This window comes from Pelobates fuscus, chromosome 2 (assembly GCF_036172605.1).
Source record: "Pelobates fuscus isolate aPelFus1 chromosome 2, aPelFus1.pri, whole genome shotgun sequence".
Classification (NCBI taxonomy): domain Eukaryota; kingdom Metazoa; phylum Chordata; class Amphibia; order Anura; family Pelobatidae; genus Pelobates; species Pelobates fuscus.
Window position 1 is genome coordinate 268,422,914 of NC_086318.1, and position 17,262 is coordinate 268,440,175.

The 17,262-nt window shown below is 40.6% G+C and overlaps 1 protein-coding gene across 4 annotated transcripts in view; it reads right to left on the minus strand.

The window, feature by feature from the left end:
* TBCE (tubulin folding cofactor E) overlaps window positions 1-17,262 on the minus strand; it is a 439,454-nt gene that overhangs the window by 159,100 nt on the left and 263,092 nt on the right. For all 4 annotated transcript variants that reach the window (XM_063443380.1, XM_063443381.1, XM_063443379.1 and 1 more), the window contains 3 exons: window positions 14,990-15,085; window positions 915-979; window positions 558-622 (listed from right to left, as the gene is read on the minus strand). In XM_063443380.1, coding sequence (XP_063299450.1) covers window positions 558-622; window positions 915-979; window positions 14,990-15,085 — 226 coding nt within the window. The remainder of the gene's footprint in view (window positions 1-557; window positions 623-914; window positions 980-14,989; window positions 15,086-17,262) is intronic.

The window sequence follows — 17,262 nt, forward strand, 5'->3', positions numbered from 1 at the left end:
GCCAGATACACCCTCCAGGCTGCATCAAGTGGGCGGATCTCACATTCCCAAACCCAAGTAGAGACCCACCCAGCCCAAAAGCACAGGGATTAGACCACTCCAAAGCCAGTCCAGACATTCAACCCAGTTCATAGAGATGAATACTCTTAGCAATTAGACACTGACAGTTTCCCACTGCATTTTCTCTATATATCTGCACTATGTCAGCGGTTGCTAAATGTTCGTATGCATAGTACTCATAAAATGGAAAGGTTGTGCTTTAATTATGATAATTCATGATAAATACAAAAAAAAAATAATAAAAAAAAAAAAAAGAAATTCATTAAAGGGTTACTACAACCATTTCTAGTTAAAAAAAAAAATATGTTTAAAATTCCCTGGTGGGCATTAGTAATTCCCCTCCCCCGTATCTTAGCTCTAGCTTGCTTATGTAACCAGCCCCTGGCAAAAAAAAAATTGTAGATATCACTGTATACATATATGCCAAATTTTATGTGCTTGAATAGTAGCATCTATTGAATAAAACAAGTGTTACATTTTCACAATACAAAACTCACCAGGGATATGTTATTGCCATCAATTGACAAGCTGGTTAGAGAGGAAAACATTGCACTAATCTCTCCTAAACAAACAAAAAAAAAGTATTACAATCTTGTAAATAGAAATGTTGATGGGTCACTCTAACTTGCATCATTGAAAGTTTGGCTTAGAAATGCAATTTGCAAATATCATGCATGCCAATGTAAGTGCTGAAATGTAAAGCATTTTTTTTTCTTTTGTTGTTTTTATTTTATTTTAATATCATTGTTTTTTATGCATTTCCTATACAATGCAAAATAATAAGAGAGAGGGGGTCCACATTCTACATACTCTATCCTTAAATGAAATCTCAGAACATAAAATACATAACTTACCCACTTTAGCATCAGGGAATGTAATCAAAGATATTTTGTTGTTTGAAACAATTATTTGCTTCAACCTACAATCAGAAAATCCACAGATGTGTTATTTGGAAAACAGCAATTTTGCATGACAGACAGAGAAACACACACAAAATTCAAGTCACTTACCTATAACATTACATATAACGGTTAAACTAATTTTTGGGTTGCAAACAGGCATATTAACAAAGACTTCCCTACAACTGCCCTCTTCAGATTTCAGATCCGTAAACCCAAATAAATTAAATTTACTCAAATACAGTTTCAAATAATGCTGTAGAGGCTCATCAATAGAGCACTTAATCACTTCCTGATGTTAGGATATTCCATGTCGACCTACAAAAGTGGTCTTTAATGCCTTTAGAAGTGAAAGTAATGCCGTGCAATTTAGGTGTCAGCAGGTTTAAATTCCTGCTCATACCAAGAGCCCAAAGAATCAATACCTGGGCCTCCCCTCAGTCAGCTGGGGCCGGTTTTAGTGGCCCTAGACTTTTTGATGAGCTCGCTACTGCACTGCAAACAGCTCTATAAATAGGCATTTAAATGGATGGTCACTGGAGGTGCTTCCTGGGTAAGTGCTGTGGAGCACTGACGTTCAGGGTCTCCACGCTCTGCATGGAGATACTGAACTTTACTCATAGAGATGCATTGATTTAATGCATATCTATGAGGTTATGCTAACTGGCCAGGGCGTCATTTAGCTTTGCCCCTGGCCTGCTTCCTTGACGATTTCAGCCAATCCAATTGATTGGCTGAGATCACCACTTTTGAAAAACAGGGGAGCACTAATAAGTTCCACTGGGCTTGCTAATGACATTTCTTAATTTTTGATCAAATATATATATATTTTTTTAATTCTTTATTTTTGTTGTGCTTAATGATAACACAAGTATCACAGTATGCATTAGGTAAATAGCAATGAATTGACATGTCATGTCAGAATAGGTATATAGATAATTCAGCACATTATTATAACAAAAGCAAAAAGAACTGATAAACACCTACCTCTCCTCCGTATATATTAAGGAAGAACCCATGGCAATAGATGTGCAAATGATTGCTACTAAAACCTTGCAGAATAATTGTAATTGGTTAACTCAATACAAGGTGCTGCTGCAACTAAAGAAAGTTAATATAAACAAAGCTCCAGGGCCTGACGGTATCCATCCACATGTACTTAAGGAACTAAGTGTAGAAATAAGTGAACCTCTGTTTTTAATCTTTCAAGATTCTTTTATTTCAGGAAGTGTTCCGGAGTATTGGAGGAAGGCAGATGTGGTTCCTATATTCAAAAAGGGTTCACAAATCCTTGCCTGGTAATTATAGACCTGTGAGCTTAACTTCTGTGGCTGGTAAAATATTTGAAAGGTTTTTAATGGATAATATTCAAGAATTCCTTGAGAAGAACATGGTTATCAGCAAAAATCAGCACAGTTTTATGAAGCACAGGTCATGTCAAACTAACTTGATTGCGTTCTATGAAGAAGTAAGTAGAAGTATAGATCAGGGTGTTGCAGTGGATGTGATCTATTTGGATTTTGCCAAGGCATTTGATACAGTTCCACAAAATAGATTAGTGTTCAAACTCAAGGAAATCGGTCTAGATGAAAATGCTTGTTCTTGGGTAGAACATTGGCTTAAAACAATGGTACATTTTCAAGCTGGACAGAGGTGGCAAGTGGTGTCCCCTCAGGGGTCTGTCCCTTCTATTTAACATGTTTATAAATGATCTTGAAGACAGCATTGAAAGTCATGTTTTAGTGTTTGCAGATGACACAAAACTTTGTAAAATAATACAATGTGAGCGAGATATTACTTTGCTGCAGAGGGATTTAGATAGACTGGAGGACTGGGCACTTAAATGGCAGATGAAATGTAAAATGTTGAAAAATGCAAAGTTATGCACTTCGGGGTTAGTTTAGAAAAACGTCGCCTGAGAGGGGACATGATAACATTCTACAAATATATTCGGGGCCAATACAAACCATTGTGTGGAAATCTATTCACAAACCGGACTTTACATAGGACACGAGGCCATGCGTTTAGACTGGAAGAAAGAAGATTTCGTCTAAGGCAAAGGAAAGGTTTTTTTTTTTTACTGTAAGAACAATCAGGATGTGGAATGATCTGCCTGAAGAAGTGGTTTTATCAGAGTCCATACAGATGTACAAACAGCTACTAGATGCATACTTGCAAAAACAGAATATTCAAGGATATAAGTGTAGCGGAACCCCTTTTTGGCTGTCCTCTCTATTGTTTTATTGTTGGCACTGCAGAGGTTTTTCATGCCTGGAATGCACGGATTTATATTGCACTATGCGAAAAAAGTACCGAACAACCGAACCACCCTGATGTACATCATTCATGTAATTTACCTCCCTGATCGCTTCTCCTATTCCCTTTGTTCATACGAACACGCTGCTATATCCCCTGGATGGCCACCATTTTGGTAGCCGAACACGTAGCGGCGGCCATCTTAAACTCACGAACAGCGGTGTTTGGTCGTCGAGTGTCTGGAACTCAAAACGGACACTCGATTAGCCGAACACCGCTAAGACCTCTAGGACGGCAGAAACTACCGAAGGAAACCCACGAACGGCCCGTCGTTCGGTAGGATGAATTCCACAAACTAGGGGATTCATCCGTTTACCGACTCCATTATGTGTGATATAGCATTTCGGGAGTTTTGGGGCACGAACGGAGACCGACCACAGGGCCAGATTTCATGGAACTATTTTTAGCATCTTTACCCATGCGGTCGGGCAAAACTTTACCTTCCTATAACTCCTGAACCCCTGGTCTGATCTGGGTGATTTTTGGATATGTTTCTCACCCAGATCAGGGTACCATATTTAAAGGTATATCACAGATATTTGGGGAACATCTAGAAAGTGGGGAAAAGTATGTGCATTGTAATTGTATTATCTGTTAAGCTAAGGGGAGGAGATGTGGGGGAGGTAACGTCTGTATGATTGGTGCAATGTGTAATTAATGTAAATCCCTCCCTTGCATGGGAGAATCTCATAAAAGCAGGAATGTTGCCATTAAACTTTAGTTCTACTCCTGATACTGTGTGTCGTCCAGTGATTGGGAAAGGTGATGGGATATTATTGGATTTTATTGCTGACTGTGCTGGATATTCTCTGGGATTACTTGTTCCTGCATCCTCTGGATATATTGGTGGAGTTAAGCTGTGAGAAATCAGCTCTCCGCTACAATAATCTTTCAATGTAGGGTAATAACTGCTTGATCCAAGGATAAATCTGACTGCCATTCTGGGGTCAAGAAGGAATTTTATGGGCGGAGCTAACCGCGAGCGGGAATGGACGCAGGGCAATCCACATCCATCGGGCACCTACCGCACCATGGGACACCCCAAACGCCCCTCGACGGCCCCCAACACGGCGGGCAAACATTCCTCGGCCAAAACGAGCAGCCTTACCAAAATCTTTAAGGACCAAGGCGACCGTCGAAATGAGGCCGCGGGATCCAATATGGCGCCGGACGATCCGGCGGAATACTCCTCGGCACCCTCCAGCCCGGCGGCATCAGACTGCATCTCCCTCGCATCTGAGGCTGACAAAGACAAGGATTTGAGAGAGATCCTCAGAAATCTCCCCTCCAAGCAAGATCTAGCTGCTATGTTGCAAAAACTGGAGGTGACCTTCCAAAAGAAAATGGATGACATCTCCACGGAAGTCAGACAGGTCAGTGAAAAGGTTAATTCCCTAGAAAACGATCATGACTGCACAAGCACACAACTACAAGCCCTACAAAGCACTGTATCAGCTCATAACACACAACTGGCGGCTATGTACAGGGCGCTTGATGACTTGAATAATAGGGGACGCCGTAATAATTTAAGGATTAAGGGTCTACCCGAAGCTGAGGGGGAAAACCTACATTCCACTTTACAGGAACTTTTTAATTTAATCCTTCAGCGAGACGTAACTATGCCTATCCTGCTAGATAGAGCGCATAGGGCACTCAAACCTAGGAGTCCAAGAGGGGACACCCCCAGAGATGTAATCTGCAGGCTGCATTACTACAGCATCAAAGAAGATATCCTTAGGAGCCTCCGCCAGACTTCCCAACCTCTCCTGTACCATGGCAGCCCAGTGCAGATATACCCGGACTTGTCCTGGATGACCCTCCAGGCAAGGCGGGTGATGAAACCACTCACTGACCTCCTAAGATCCAGGAATATCCGCTACAGGTGGGGATTCCCCCTTGCCATCACAGCGACCCACAACGGGGTCACTGCCACCCTCTCATCAGCGGAGGATGTACGGGCATTCACTTCAGCCCTTGACCTCCCAGAAGTCTGCATCCCAGACTGGTACGGCCCACTACACTCACCTCCGCAACCCCACATTGCCCCTACACCGAGAGGTCAAACCCCGTCGAAGAGACGCTTCATTGACCACACCACACGCCAAGGGGGTCACAGACAGTAGGCGGAATTACACCGACCTTCCTACCATCATCACCGGTCGCTACCCACCCCTGCCTTGGATCTATATTCTACCCGTATAAATGGTCAACAGAACCTTAACCTTACGGTTTTTCCTCTGGTTTGCGCCCACCTCGATAGAGACTGGATCACAAACTAATGCAAGATCTATATAACCCCCCCTGGACCTCCACATGCATTGAATGCTCTAAGAATCCAACCTACTCTGGAGGACGACATCTACGGACACACCCTCCTTGACAAAGAACATTATGTTCTCCCTTACAATGAACCAGGCGAATTGGACCCCTCCTATCTTTACCGGACTCAGAGACATTGTCGAATCCCGCGCTGTTGGGACCCAAGGGGGTACCCAACGTTCAGAGACTGCTATTTACCCGGGACTTACCTCCTATAATTTTGGGATCTATACAAACCCCTGACTTCGCCCCCACAAACACTGGGCGCTCTGCTCACTGAGCAATTCTGTTATGCCTTTGGGAACATTTTAACAGAGACCCTACCGACTGGTAACATTTTTGCCTTCCAACAGGTCTACACTATATGAGAGCGTCTTGCAATCCAAATGCCCCCTTTCCCTTCCCCCCATACTGTTTACCCCAACCTTTTTTTTTCTTTTTTTTTCTACTCTTCCCCACTCCCCCCCGGGCCTTCATCGGCCACAACTCCCACCTCCTCTACCCTTTTCTCTTCCTACGCACTCCCCAAGTTACCTATTGATAACACCAGCTTGGTATGATCTGTGTATATGTGAACCGAACTGTATAACACTTTAGGGAGGTACTTTCTACGGGTGATCAGTTATGTCCTTGATGCCTTCCATGCCAGGGTTATCAATACAACACTTTACTAATGGTATTGAGCCCTTGCAGAGCTGGAGGTTGGGGGGCACTCATTGGGCGCGGGCCTTAAGCCAAACCGACTCTAACGAACCAAATTGACCCTGACCAACGACCCCACATAATCCACTACTCGCACCCACCATGACCGATGACCACCGAATGGTCCCCTAAAATAATCACTCCCTCACGCCCGATTAGCCAATCCTAACCATAAAATACGACATGGATTGCCCGTCTCTCCCTATGGAAAGACATCTCGCCACACCGCAAATTCCCCCCCATTCTGATCGTTCTGTTCATTCTGAACATTCTGATCGATCTGAAATTGCTATACCAACCTAAAATCGAGTGAAGAGTCACCCAGTGCTTGAGCGGTGCCAACCTAACTTCCCCTGGCCATAAGTGCCACTAGGGGAAATGTTATCTTATTTGAAAAAAAAAAAAGAAGGAATTTTATACCTAGCTTGTTGCAAAATTGTGCTTCAAACTGTTTTTTTTTTGCCTTCTTTTGAATCAACAGCAAAAAAACTAATGTGAGGAAGGCTGAACTTGATGGACGCAAGTCTCTTTTCAGCTATGTAACTATGTAACACAGTGTAGCTCGAAAAAATTTTTATGGCAATGGATGAACATGCTGTGTGCTTATGATTAAACCCATTAGGGTAGAGAGAATTAAGTAAGGATATATAATAACGCTTAACTGGGTAGCTTCAGTCCTCTAGGAGGCCCCCAGGTAGGTGGGGTAAAAGGAGAGGCCAGTGTTCACAGACAGTGCTGTGTCAGCAGATACTGTAAGGAGAGGAAAGGTGAATGGGCATATGTCACTTAATGCCCAGTCTAACGAAGGCAGACTGGTAATCATGATGGGCAGGATTGGTGTATTCCTCCTCTTCAAAAGCTCATTATACTGTCCAGCTGTGAGCCCCATACAGTCCTCAGGCACTTTAAAAGTCACAACCTTAATTCAGGATGGTTTCCGTCTGTGTGCCGGCTTCTGTTGGAGGAATGAGGGCATTCTGCTTCGCCACCATTTTCGGACATTTGCTGAGGATGCAAAAGTCTGCTGCGGGCGCACGATCGGCTGTGGAAGTGAGTGGCCCTTCAACTGCTCTGGGGTGGTGTGATGCCTCCTATTTTCCATTCTCTGCCAGAATTTTTCAAAGATTTTGTTGAGTCTGGACATAAGCTCAGTATAATCCTCAACAGAGTCCGGGTGCCACGTAGCATCTGACATGTTTGATGGCTCACTTGATGTCCCTGCGGTCTCAGTGGCTTCACCCCCTGTTCCCAGGAGAGCATCTCAGGGGTGGACCGGGATCACCCCCGCCAGTCCAAGGGGGGGATTAGGGGGCACTTGCATAGCGATTAGGGCTGTTGGAAAAGCTCCGGTCTGGGAGATCGTCAGCCTCTCCCGTCCGGCGTGCTATAGGCCTCGTCTTCGACCTCCACAGTGTGCTGCAGTTAGGTCGAGATGTAAGTAAGTCGTTGGGTGAGTTTTATATCAAGCTTGATGAAGCTAATTACGGCTTGTATTGCCCGTATAGGAGAGGAGCTTGAGTAAGACACAACTCTCCACCACGGAAGATAGGCCCCGCCCTCTTGATCAACTATTTAACAGATGACTCCCCTACTTGTTATTTTTATGTGGGATTGCCATATTTAAAGACACCAAATAATGGAGCTATCTACTAAATAGTGCCATAATTTGGTATACTTAAATAGGGAAATCACACATAACTACTAAACAGCTGAATCATCAAAAAAAAAAAGAAAAGCCATTTTCTTATTTTTGATCTTTTAGATGTTTAGCAGATAACTCCCTTATTTGTTATCCTTATGTGGGATTGCCATATTTAAGTATACCAAATTAGGGAGATATCTACTAAATGCATACATATTTTCATATTACAGAAAAACACAGACACAATCATACACACACATAAGCACAGATATACACACACACCTTAAGGGACACTATAGTCACCAGAACAACTACAGCTTAATGCGCTTTATAATTTATCCACTGCATTTTCAGAGAACTCGCTCAGACAGCCACTATAGGTGCTTTCTGTGTCATTTTAAACGTCAACACGCTCCGCATAAATCTATGTAGAAATGCTGATTGGCACAGCATTTTGCTGCAAATGCTCAATAGCCTCCTAATACTTTCCTATAGGAAAACATTAGATTTGCATAGATCATCAAATTTGATAATGTCAGCCGAGGAGGCGTGGCGAGACCAGTGTAGCACTGGACAAAAGGTAACTAAACTACCTTTTTAAAATAACGAGAAGGTGCCCCGGGAACTACACTTTATTTTTAAAACTATAGTGTAAGGAGTTTGTTTTATTTTCCTGACACTATAGTGTTCCTATAGTTTAACCACAGACACACTAACAAACCTTCGATTCTTGCAGAAGACCAACAATGCACAAACCTCCAATGCAGATTTAAAAATAAAATAAAAGCCACAGGAGCCCTATTACAGCAGAATGGATGTATAAATTGTGCTAGAATGTGACAACCCAAGCTTTTTAGGCAATATATATTATATATATACTTTTTTTTTTTAATGTACTGGTTATGATATAAATGTATGTATTAAGAGCATAACATTTTAACTGTAGATAGCGGTAACCGACTTGTTGGCTAAAGTATAGACTTTTTATAATTTGAAATACAAAATATTAACATAAATGTATTTATTCATTAAAATAAAATAATATGTTCTACAATTTGAATCACTTCTTGGTATAGCACTGTTTGCCAAGAATTAAAAGGTGAATTTGAGCTCAGGGGGCCTAAACAGCGCATTTAGAGCTATATAGTCAGGAATGTATGTTTATATTCCTGACATTACAGTGTTCCTTTAACCCCTTCAGACCGGAGGGCATACTATTACGCCCTATTTTAAGCGGCTCTAAACGCCGCCGGGCGTCCTCCGTTTTTTTTTTTTTTTTAACTTACCCGGTCGCCGGCGATCCCACGTCGGCGATCGTGGTTGGGGGGACTCCCAGGGAGCCCCCTGCGGCACGTCCGTCCTCCTGGGGGCCCCCCCGGCCATGTGAGACTGAGGTCCTCGGTTAGCGTGGGTTAGCTGGCTGAGGCATTGCCAGCAGGGGGACTAACTGTAATGACAATGTAATGTAATGACAGTTAGTCCCCACTGCTGGCTGGAAATAAAATAAAATAATAGTTCATAAGTGTAAAAAAATATATATACTTAGATAATATATATATATATATATATATATATATATATATATATATATATATATATATATATATATATATATATTACATATATATATATATGATCTAAGTATATATATATATATATATATATATATATATATATATACACAAAGATTGATGGGAGTTGCACTCCAGCTATCCAAGCGTGTCTGCCCGGTGCTCGGCTACACAAATGTATACTGCATCAAAAAAGCCAGCACTCAAGGACTTTTGTAATTAATAAAAAGTAAAAACCTTTTATTCCGAAATGTCTGTGGGTCGACGTTTCAGTCCACCGTTGTGGACTTTCATCAGGACACAAAATACAATGTTACAACATTCAGTTTAAATAGGAAATACTTAACTTACCTAACCTCCACCACCTGTGTGTTAGCGTGGTCTGTTCCCCAGTGCGCAAGTGTGATTATCGGTACTTCCCCTTCCGGTGTGTCTGTGTCGACCCCGTCACCCCCTATCACCATGGTAACATATCAACAAATCGCCGCACGGCGATCTATGTCTGCTGAGTAACATAAGATAAAGTATAGAGCCTGGCTATGTGCCCAGTTGGATCAATGGGGTGCATCAAGTTAATGTGTGTCCACTATGAAGTTTGTAGTGTGGAAGATTACCTAGATTACTCAAATTCCTAGGTTACAGCTCCATACGGAGCACTTCCGGGTATCGGCAGTGCCGTGCCTGTCACCATGGTTCCGTGTATACACATAAAGTATAGAGCCTGGCTATGTACCCAGTTAGATCGATGGGGTGCATCAAGTGAATGTATATCCACTGTGAGGTTTATAGTGTGGAAGATTACTTAAATTACTAAAGTACCTAGGTTACAGCTACATACAAAGCACTTCCGGGTATTTGCAGTGCCGTGCCCATCACCATGGTTACATGAATACACATATTCTTATCGAACGATATGTGCTAATTATTCAATAATCATATTAGGAATATTAAACCATACTTGAAATAGTATATGATCTATGTGTACTAATCTGAAATAAGTGAAATCTAATGTGAACTCCAATCTATAGTACAGTCAAATACTTTTAAAGGGACCGTGGTTCCATGAGTGGACCAAATCACATGGTCTAAATATGTGTCTCTTAGTTATCCTGTGCTGAGCATGCAAAAACTTAAATATTTAATGTTGTGTGTCATTCTTGTATGAAAAAAACTTAAAATGTGGTGAAAATATACAAATGTGTAATTAATGTACATATTAATCTCCACTCCAAGTGCCATGTGCTGATGTACTTAAATACGATAGTAATTTACTCTAAAGTGACATGTGCTGATACTAGGTATTACTCTATGTAATTCGTGTCATTTATAGAGCACTGTCGAAAGGGAACGATACGCTATTCTGGGGTTGCAGAGTGACATATAAATAATAAAGAAAATAAAACATAAGTTGAGTGTGTATCACACACTGGGTATATAAAATAATTACTCTCTGTACTTCCGTATGGAGCTCGGGGCCTTAATGTAGAATAATTTCTACCAAAATCATTACAGTTATAACTTATTTTTTATAACTTATTTTTTATAAGGAAGTCAACAGCTTCTGAGCTGAATTATAAGTGATGAAGGTGAAATAATTATATATTAATTCATCAGGCCTTGTCACAGAGCATACATACACAAATGAAGTACGGAGAGATTAATAATTAAAGTTAAAATAACTTAAGGGTGCTTATCCAATCAAAGGAAAGATATATAGGACAATTTTTCATTGAGACCCAGCGGTGCCAATGTATTAAGTTCTCGGATCCAAAAGACCTCTTTGCGTAGTAATGCTACAGATCGATTTCCTCCTCTCCTGGGCGCTGGAATATGGTCAATGGCAATACATTTGAGTGTTGTCAGCGGATGTTTCTGTTCGAGAAAGTGACGTGCCACTGGTTTATCGGTGTGGCCATCCCTGATTGCTGTCCGTATACTCGAACGATGCCCCCTAATTCTTTCGCAAAGTTGTGTATCCGTTTTCCCCACATAGTTCAATCCACAGGGGCATGACAGCTTGTAGATAACATGGTCAGTTTTACACGAGATGCGATGTCGAATCAGATATTTCTTCTGGGTGTGTGGATGAAGAAATGATTTTGTGGGAATCAAGTGCCCACACGTGACACATCCTAGGCAGCGGAAACATCCTGGGTTAAGGAATTGACTTTGATCTCGCAGATAACTCTGTTCCGGATCAGTGCGGACTAACAAGTCTCGCAAATTTCTCTCCCTTTTATAACAAAACATAGGTTTTTGAGTAAAAATAGTTGGTAAGGTTGGATCTCCCGTCAAGGTATTCCAATTCCTCTTCACAGCTTGCGCTAATTTGGTGCTAGCCGAATTAAACTTCATTGGGAACGTCAATCTAGGTGCTTTTAATGGTGTCTGAGTACTCGTAGTATTGCCAACTTCCAAACGTGCTTTGCTCAGCGCTGTATCAATTGTATGCCGATTGTATCCCCTCATAAGGAATTTGTTATACATAATTTCCACTTGTTTCTCAACTCGTTCGGTTAAAGAGTTGTTCCGAAAAACCCGGAGAAACTGGGTGTATGGTAATGATCTTTTACTGTGTGCTGGGTGCGCACTTGAGAAATGGAGTATTGTATTTCTATCTGTGGGCTTCGAATACAATTGGTATTCAATTTTGCCCTTCTCGATGAAAATCTCCAAATCCAGGTACTGTACAATTTTGCCATTTATGTTAGCCGTGATTTTAATAGGACAAGGCAAGTCGTTGATGTCCTTCACAAACTGCTCGGCTTCCATGATAGAACCCTTCCAGAGGATTAAGATATCGTCAATGAAACGTACATACTGTACAATCTGTTCTTTATATGGATGGAGAATATACTCTTTTTCGAATATATGCATGTATGCGTTCGCATACATTGGCGCCATTGCTGCGCCCATCGATGTTCCCGAACATTGCATATACCACCGAGTTTCAAATCTAAAGTAGTTGAGTTGAAGAGTAAGCATAAGTAGTTCCATGATAAATTCTATGGGGGGACCCTTGTAGAAAGGAGACTCACATAGTATTTGTCGCATGGCATCTATACCTCCCTCGTGAGGGATGGTGGTATAAAGACTCTGTACGTCTAGTGTACCCCATCGATCTAACTGGGTACATAGCCAGGCTCTATACTTTATGTGTATACACGGAACCATGGTGACAGGCACGGCACTGCCGATACCCGGAAGTGCTCCGTATGGAGCTGTAACCTAGGAATTTGAGTAATCTAGGTAATCTTCCACACTACAAACTTCATAGTGGACACACATTAACTTGATGCACTCCATTGATCCAACTGGGCACATAGCCAGGCTCTATACTTTATCTTATGTTACTCAGCAGACATAGATCGCCGTGCGGCGATTTGTTGATATGTTACCATGGTGATAGGGGGTGACGGGGTCGACACAGACATACCGGAAGGGGAAGTACCGATAATCACACTTGCGCACTGGGGAACAGACCACGCTAACACACAGGTGGTGGAGGTTAGGTAAGTTAAGTATTTCCTATTTAAACTGAATGTTGTAACATTGTATTTTGTGTCCTGATGAAAGTCCACAACGGTGGACTGAAACGTCGACCCACAGACATTTCGGAATAAAAGGTTTTTACTTTTTATTAATTACAAAAGTCCTTGAGTGCTGGCTTTTTTGATGCAGTATATATATATATATATATATATATATATATATATATATATATTTATACACACACACACATATACATACACACACACACACATACACTGTCTAGGTGTATTTTACTATTAATATCAAATTACACGTAGACTGTTACTGTTTAAATATATATATATATATATAATTATTGTTATATGTATATATATATATTTATATATAATATAAAAAATTTAAATACTTTAAAAAATAAAATTAAAAAATTAAAAATAAATAATGAAAAAATATATAGATGTGTGTTATTTCGTTCTAACTGTATTGTGATAATATATATATTTATATCAAAATACACTTAGAACGAAATAATATATATATATCTATATACATAAATATATACGCATATATCACTATATACTTATATATTAATACAAATATTTAAAAAATTATATATACATATATATATATATATATATATATATATATATATATATATATATATACACACACACACACACATATATTAATTCTACAAATATATTTATGTAATATTTTTACATAATTAGGTATCTTAATTAATTACAATTAGCGGGACCTGGCTAACAACCCATGCCGAAAGTATAGGGAATTTAATTTGATAGCACTATATTTAACCCTATAACTTTCCAAGATACCATAAAACCTGTACATGGGGGAACTGTTTTACTCGGGAGACTTCGCTGAACACAAATATTAGTGCTTCAAAACAGTAAAATGCATTACAACGATGATATTGCCAGTAAAAGTTAAGTTTTTTGCATTTTTCACGCACAAAACAGCACTTACATGGACGATATTATTGCTGTGATACTTTTTACTGTTTTGAAACACAAATATTTGTGTTCAGTTAAGTCTCCCGAGTACAACAGTACCCCTCATGTACAGGTTTTATGGTGTTTTCAAAAGTTACAGCATCAAATATAAGGCTTGTGTTTCATTTTTTTCACATTAAAATTCGCCAGATTGGTTACGTTGCCTTTTAGACCCTATGGTGAATGAAAATTACCCCTATGATGGCATACCATTTGCAATAGTAGACAACCCAAGGTATTGCAAACGGGGTATGTCCAGTCTTTTTTAGTAGCCACTTAGTCACAAACACTGGCCAAAATTGGCTTTTTTGTGCATTTTTCACACACAAACAAATACGAACGCTAACTTTGGCCAGTGTTTGTGACCAAATGGCTACTAAAAAAGACTGGACATACCCCATTTGCAATACCTTGGGTTGTCTACTATTGCAAATGGTATGCCATTATGGGTGTAAATTTTATTCCTGGGCTACTATACAGTCCCAAAGGCAACGTAACCAATCTGGTGAATTTCAATTTCAAATGTAACGTGCTATATTTGACCCTGTAACTTCCCAAAACACCATAAAACCTGTACATAGGGGGTACTGTTTTACACGTGAGACTTTGCTGAATAGAAATATGTGTATTTTATTGCAGTAAAAGCAAACCGTATTATGACATTGACAGTTAAAATGTCATGTAGAACTAAAGAAATAACAAAATTTCTTATTTTCTCCCATTTTTTCATATTAAATTATGTTTCACAGCTAAATATTTGATATTAAATGAAAGCCCTGTTTCCCCTGAATAAAATGATATATAATAAGGGGGGGTGTATTTAATATGAAAGAGGTGAATTACGGTTGGACAGACATATAGCGCAAATGCCAGGTTTTGTTTACGTTTTGTTTTGTTCACAACGTGTACATTTGGCTCAGTCTTTAAGGGGTTAACAGTGAAAGGGAAAACACAATAAAAACATGTTAAACATACCTTGGTAAATATGCTATTGCATGGAGCTGGTTTCCATCAACAAGTTTGTTGTTAGTAATATCTATTACTTTCAAAGACTGTAGAGTATCGACGGGCCTGTGAAGTAGATACAAAATTATAATTTTATCTTAAGATATGGAGGCTCATATTATGCATTTATGGTCCAGTACTTAAAAACAGCATCAAAGAAAAAAAAACAATAGAAACTCCCAAACTCCCTCATGAATAGCCATCCATATATAATCCAGGATTACACTTACACCCCTAACTTCCTCTATCCTTTCTGCTCCTTGGATGCAAGTTAAGTACAATTACCGTATATACTCGAGTATAAGCCGACCCGAATATAAGCCGAGGCCCCTAATTTTACCCCAAAAAACTGGGAAAACGTATTGACTCGAGTATAAGACTAGGGTGGGAAATGCAGCAGCTACTGGTAAATTTCTAAATAAAATTTGATCCTAAAAAAATTATATTAATTAAATATTTATTTACAGTGTGTGTATATAATGAATGCAGTGTGTGCGTATGAATGCAGTGTGTGCGTATGAATGCAGTGTGTGTATGAGTGCATTGTGTGTGTATGAGTGCATTGTGTGTGTATGAGTGCATTGTGTGTGTGTGTATATATTAATTGAATATTTATTTACAGTGTGTGTATATAATGAATGCAGTGTGTGCGTATGAGTGCAGTGTGTGCGTATGAGTGCAGTGTGTATGTATGAGTGCAGTGTGTGTATGTATGAGTGCAGTGTGTGTATGTATGAGTGCAGTGCGTGTATGTATGAGTGCAGTGTGTGTGTATGTGTATGAGTGCAGTGTATGTGTATGAGTGCAGTGTGTCTATGAGTGCACTGTGTGTATGAATGCAGTGTTTATGAATGCAGTGTGTATGAATGCAGTGTGTGTGTGAGTGCAGTGTGTGTATGAGTGCAGTGTGTGTGTGAGTGCAGTGTGTGTGTGTGTGTGAGTGCAGTGTGTGTGAGTGCAGTGTGTGTGAGTGCACTATGTGTATGAGTGCACTGTGTGTATGAGTGCACTGTGTGTATGAGTGCACTGTGTGTATGAGTGCACTGTGTGTATGAGTGCAGTGTGTATGAGTGCAGTGTGTGTATGAGTGCAGTGTGGGTGTATGAGTGCAGTGTGGGTGTATGAGTGCAGTGTGGGTGTATGAGTGCAGTGTGTGTGTATGAGTGCAGTGTGTCTGTGTGTGTGAGTGCAGTGTGTGTGTGTGAGTGCAGTGTGTGTGTGTGAGTGCAGTGTGTGTGTGTGAGTGCAGTGTGTATGAGTGCACTGTGTGTATGAGTGCACTGTGTGTATGAATGCACTGTGTGTATGAATGCACTGTGTGTATGAATGCACTGTGTGTATGAATGTACTGTGTGTATGAATGCAGTGTGTATGAATGCAGTGTGTATGAATGCAGTGTGTGTGTGAGTGCAGTGTGTGTATGAGTGCAGTGTGTGTGTATGAGTGCAGTGTGTGTGTATGAGTGCAGTGTGTGTGTATGAGTGCAGTGTGTGTATGAATGCAGTGTGTGAGTGCAATGTGTGTATATTAATGAAGTGTGAGTGTGTGTGATGCAGTGTGTGTGTGTATGTGTTGGTGGGGGTGGGCATTTTGATTGTTATATTATTAATTCTGCAGTGTGTGTATGTATGAGTGCAGTGTGTGTATGTATGAGTGCAGTGCGTGTGTATGTGTATGAGTGCAGTGTGTGTGTATGTATGAGTGCAGTGTGTGTGTATGTGCATGAATGCAGTGTGTGTGTGAGTGCAGTGTGTGTGTATGAGTGCAGTGTGTGTGTGAGTGCAGTGTGTGTGTGAGTGCAGTGTGTGTGTGAGTGCAGTGTGTGTGTGAGTGCAGTGTGTGTGTGAGTGCAGTGTGTGTGTGTATGAGTGCAGTGCGTGTGTGTATGAGTGCAGTGCGTGTGTATGTGTATGAGTGCAGTGTGTGTGTATGTGTATGAGTGCAGTGTGTGTGTATGTGCATGAATGCAGTGTGTGTGTGAGTGCAGTGTGTGTGTATGAGTGCAGTGTGTGTGTGAGTGCAGTGTGTGTGTGAGTGCAGTGTGTGTGTGAGTGCAGTGTGTGTGAGTGCAGTGTGTGTATGAGTTCAGTGTGTGTATGAGTGCACTGTGTGTATGAGTGCACTGTGTGTATGAGTGCAGTGTGTATGAATGCAGTGTGTATGAATGCAGTGTGTGTGTGAGTGCAGTGTGTGTGTATGAGTGCAGTGTGTGTGTATGAATGCAGTGTGTGTGTATGAGTGCA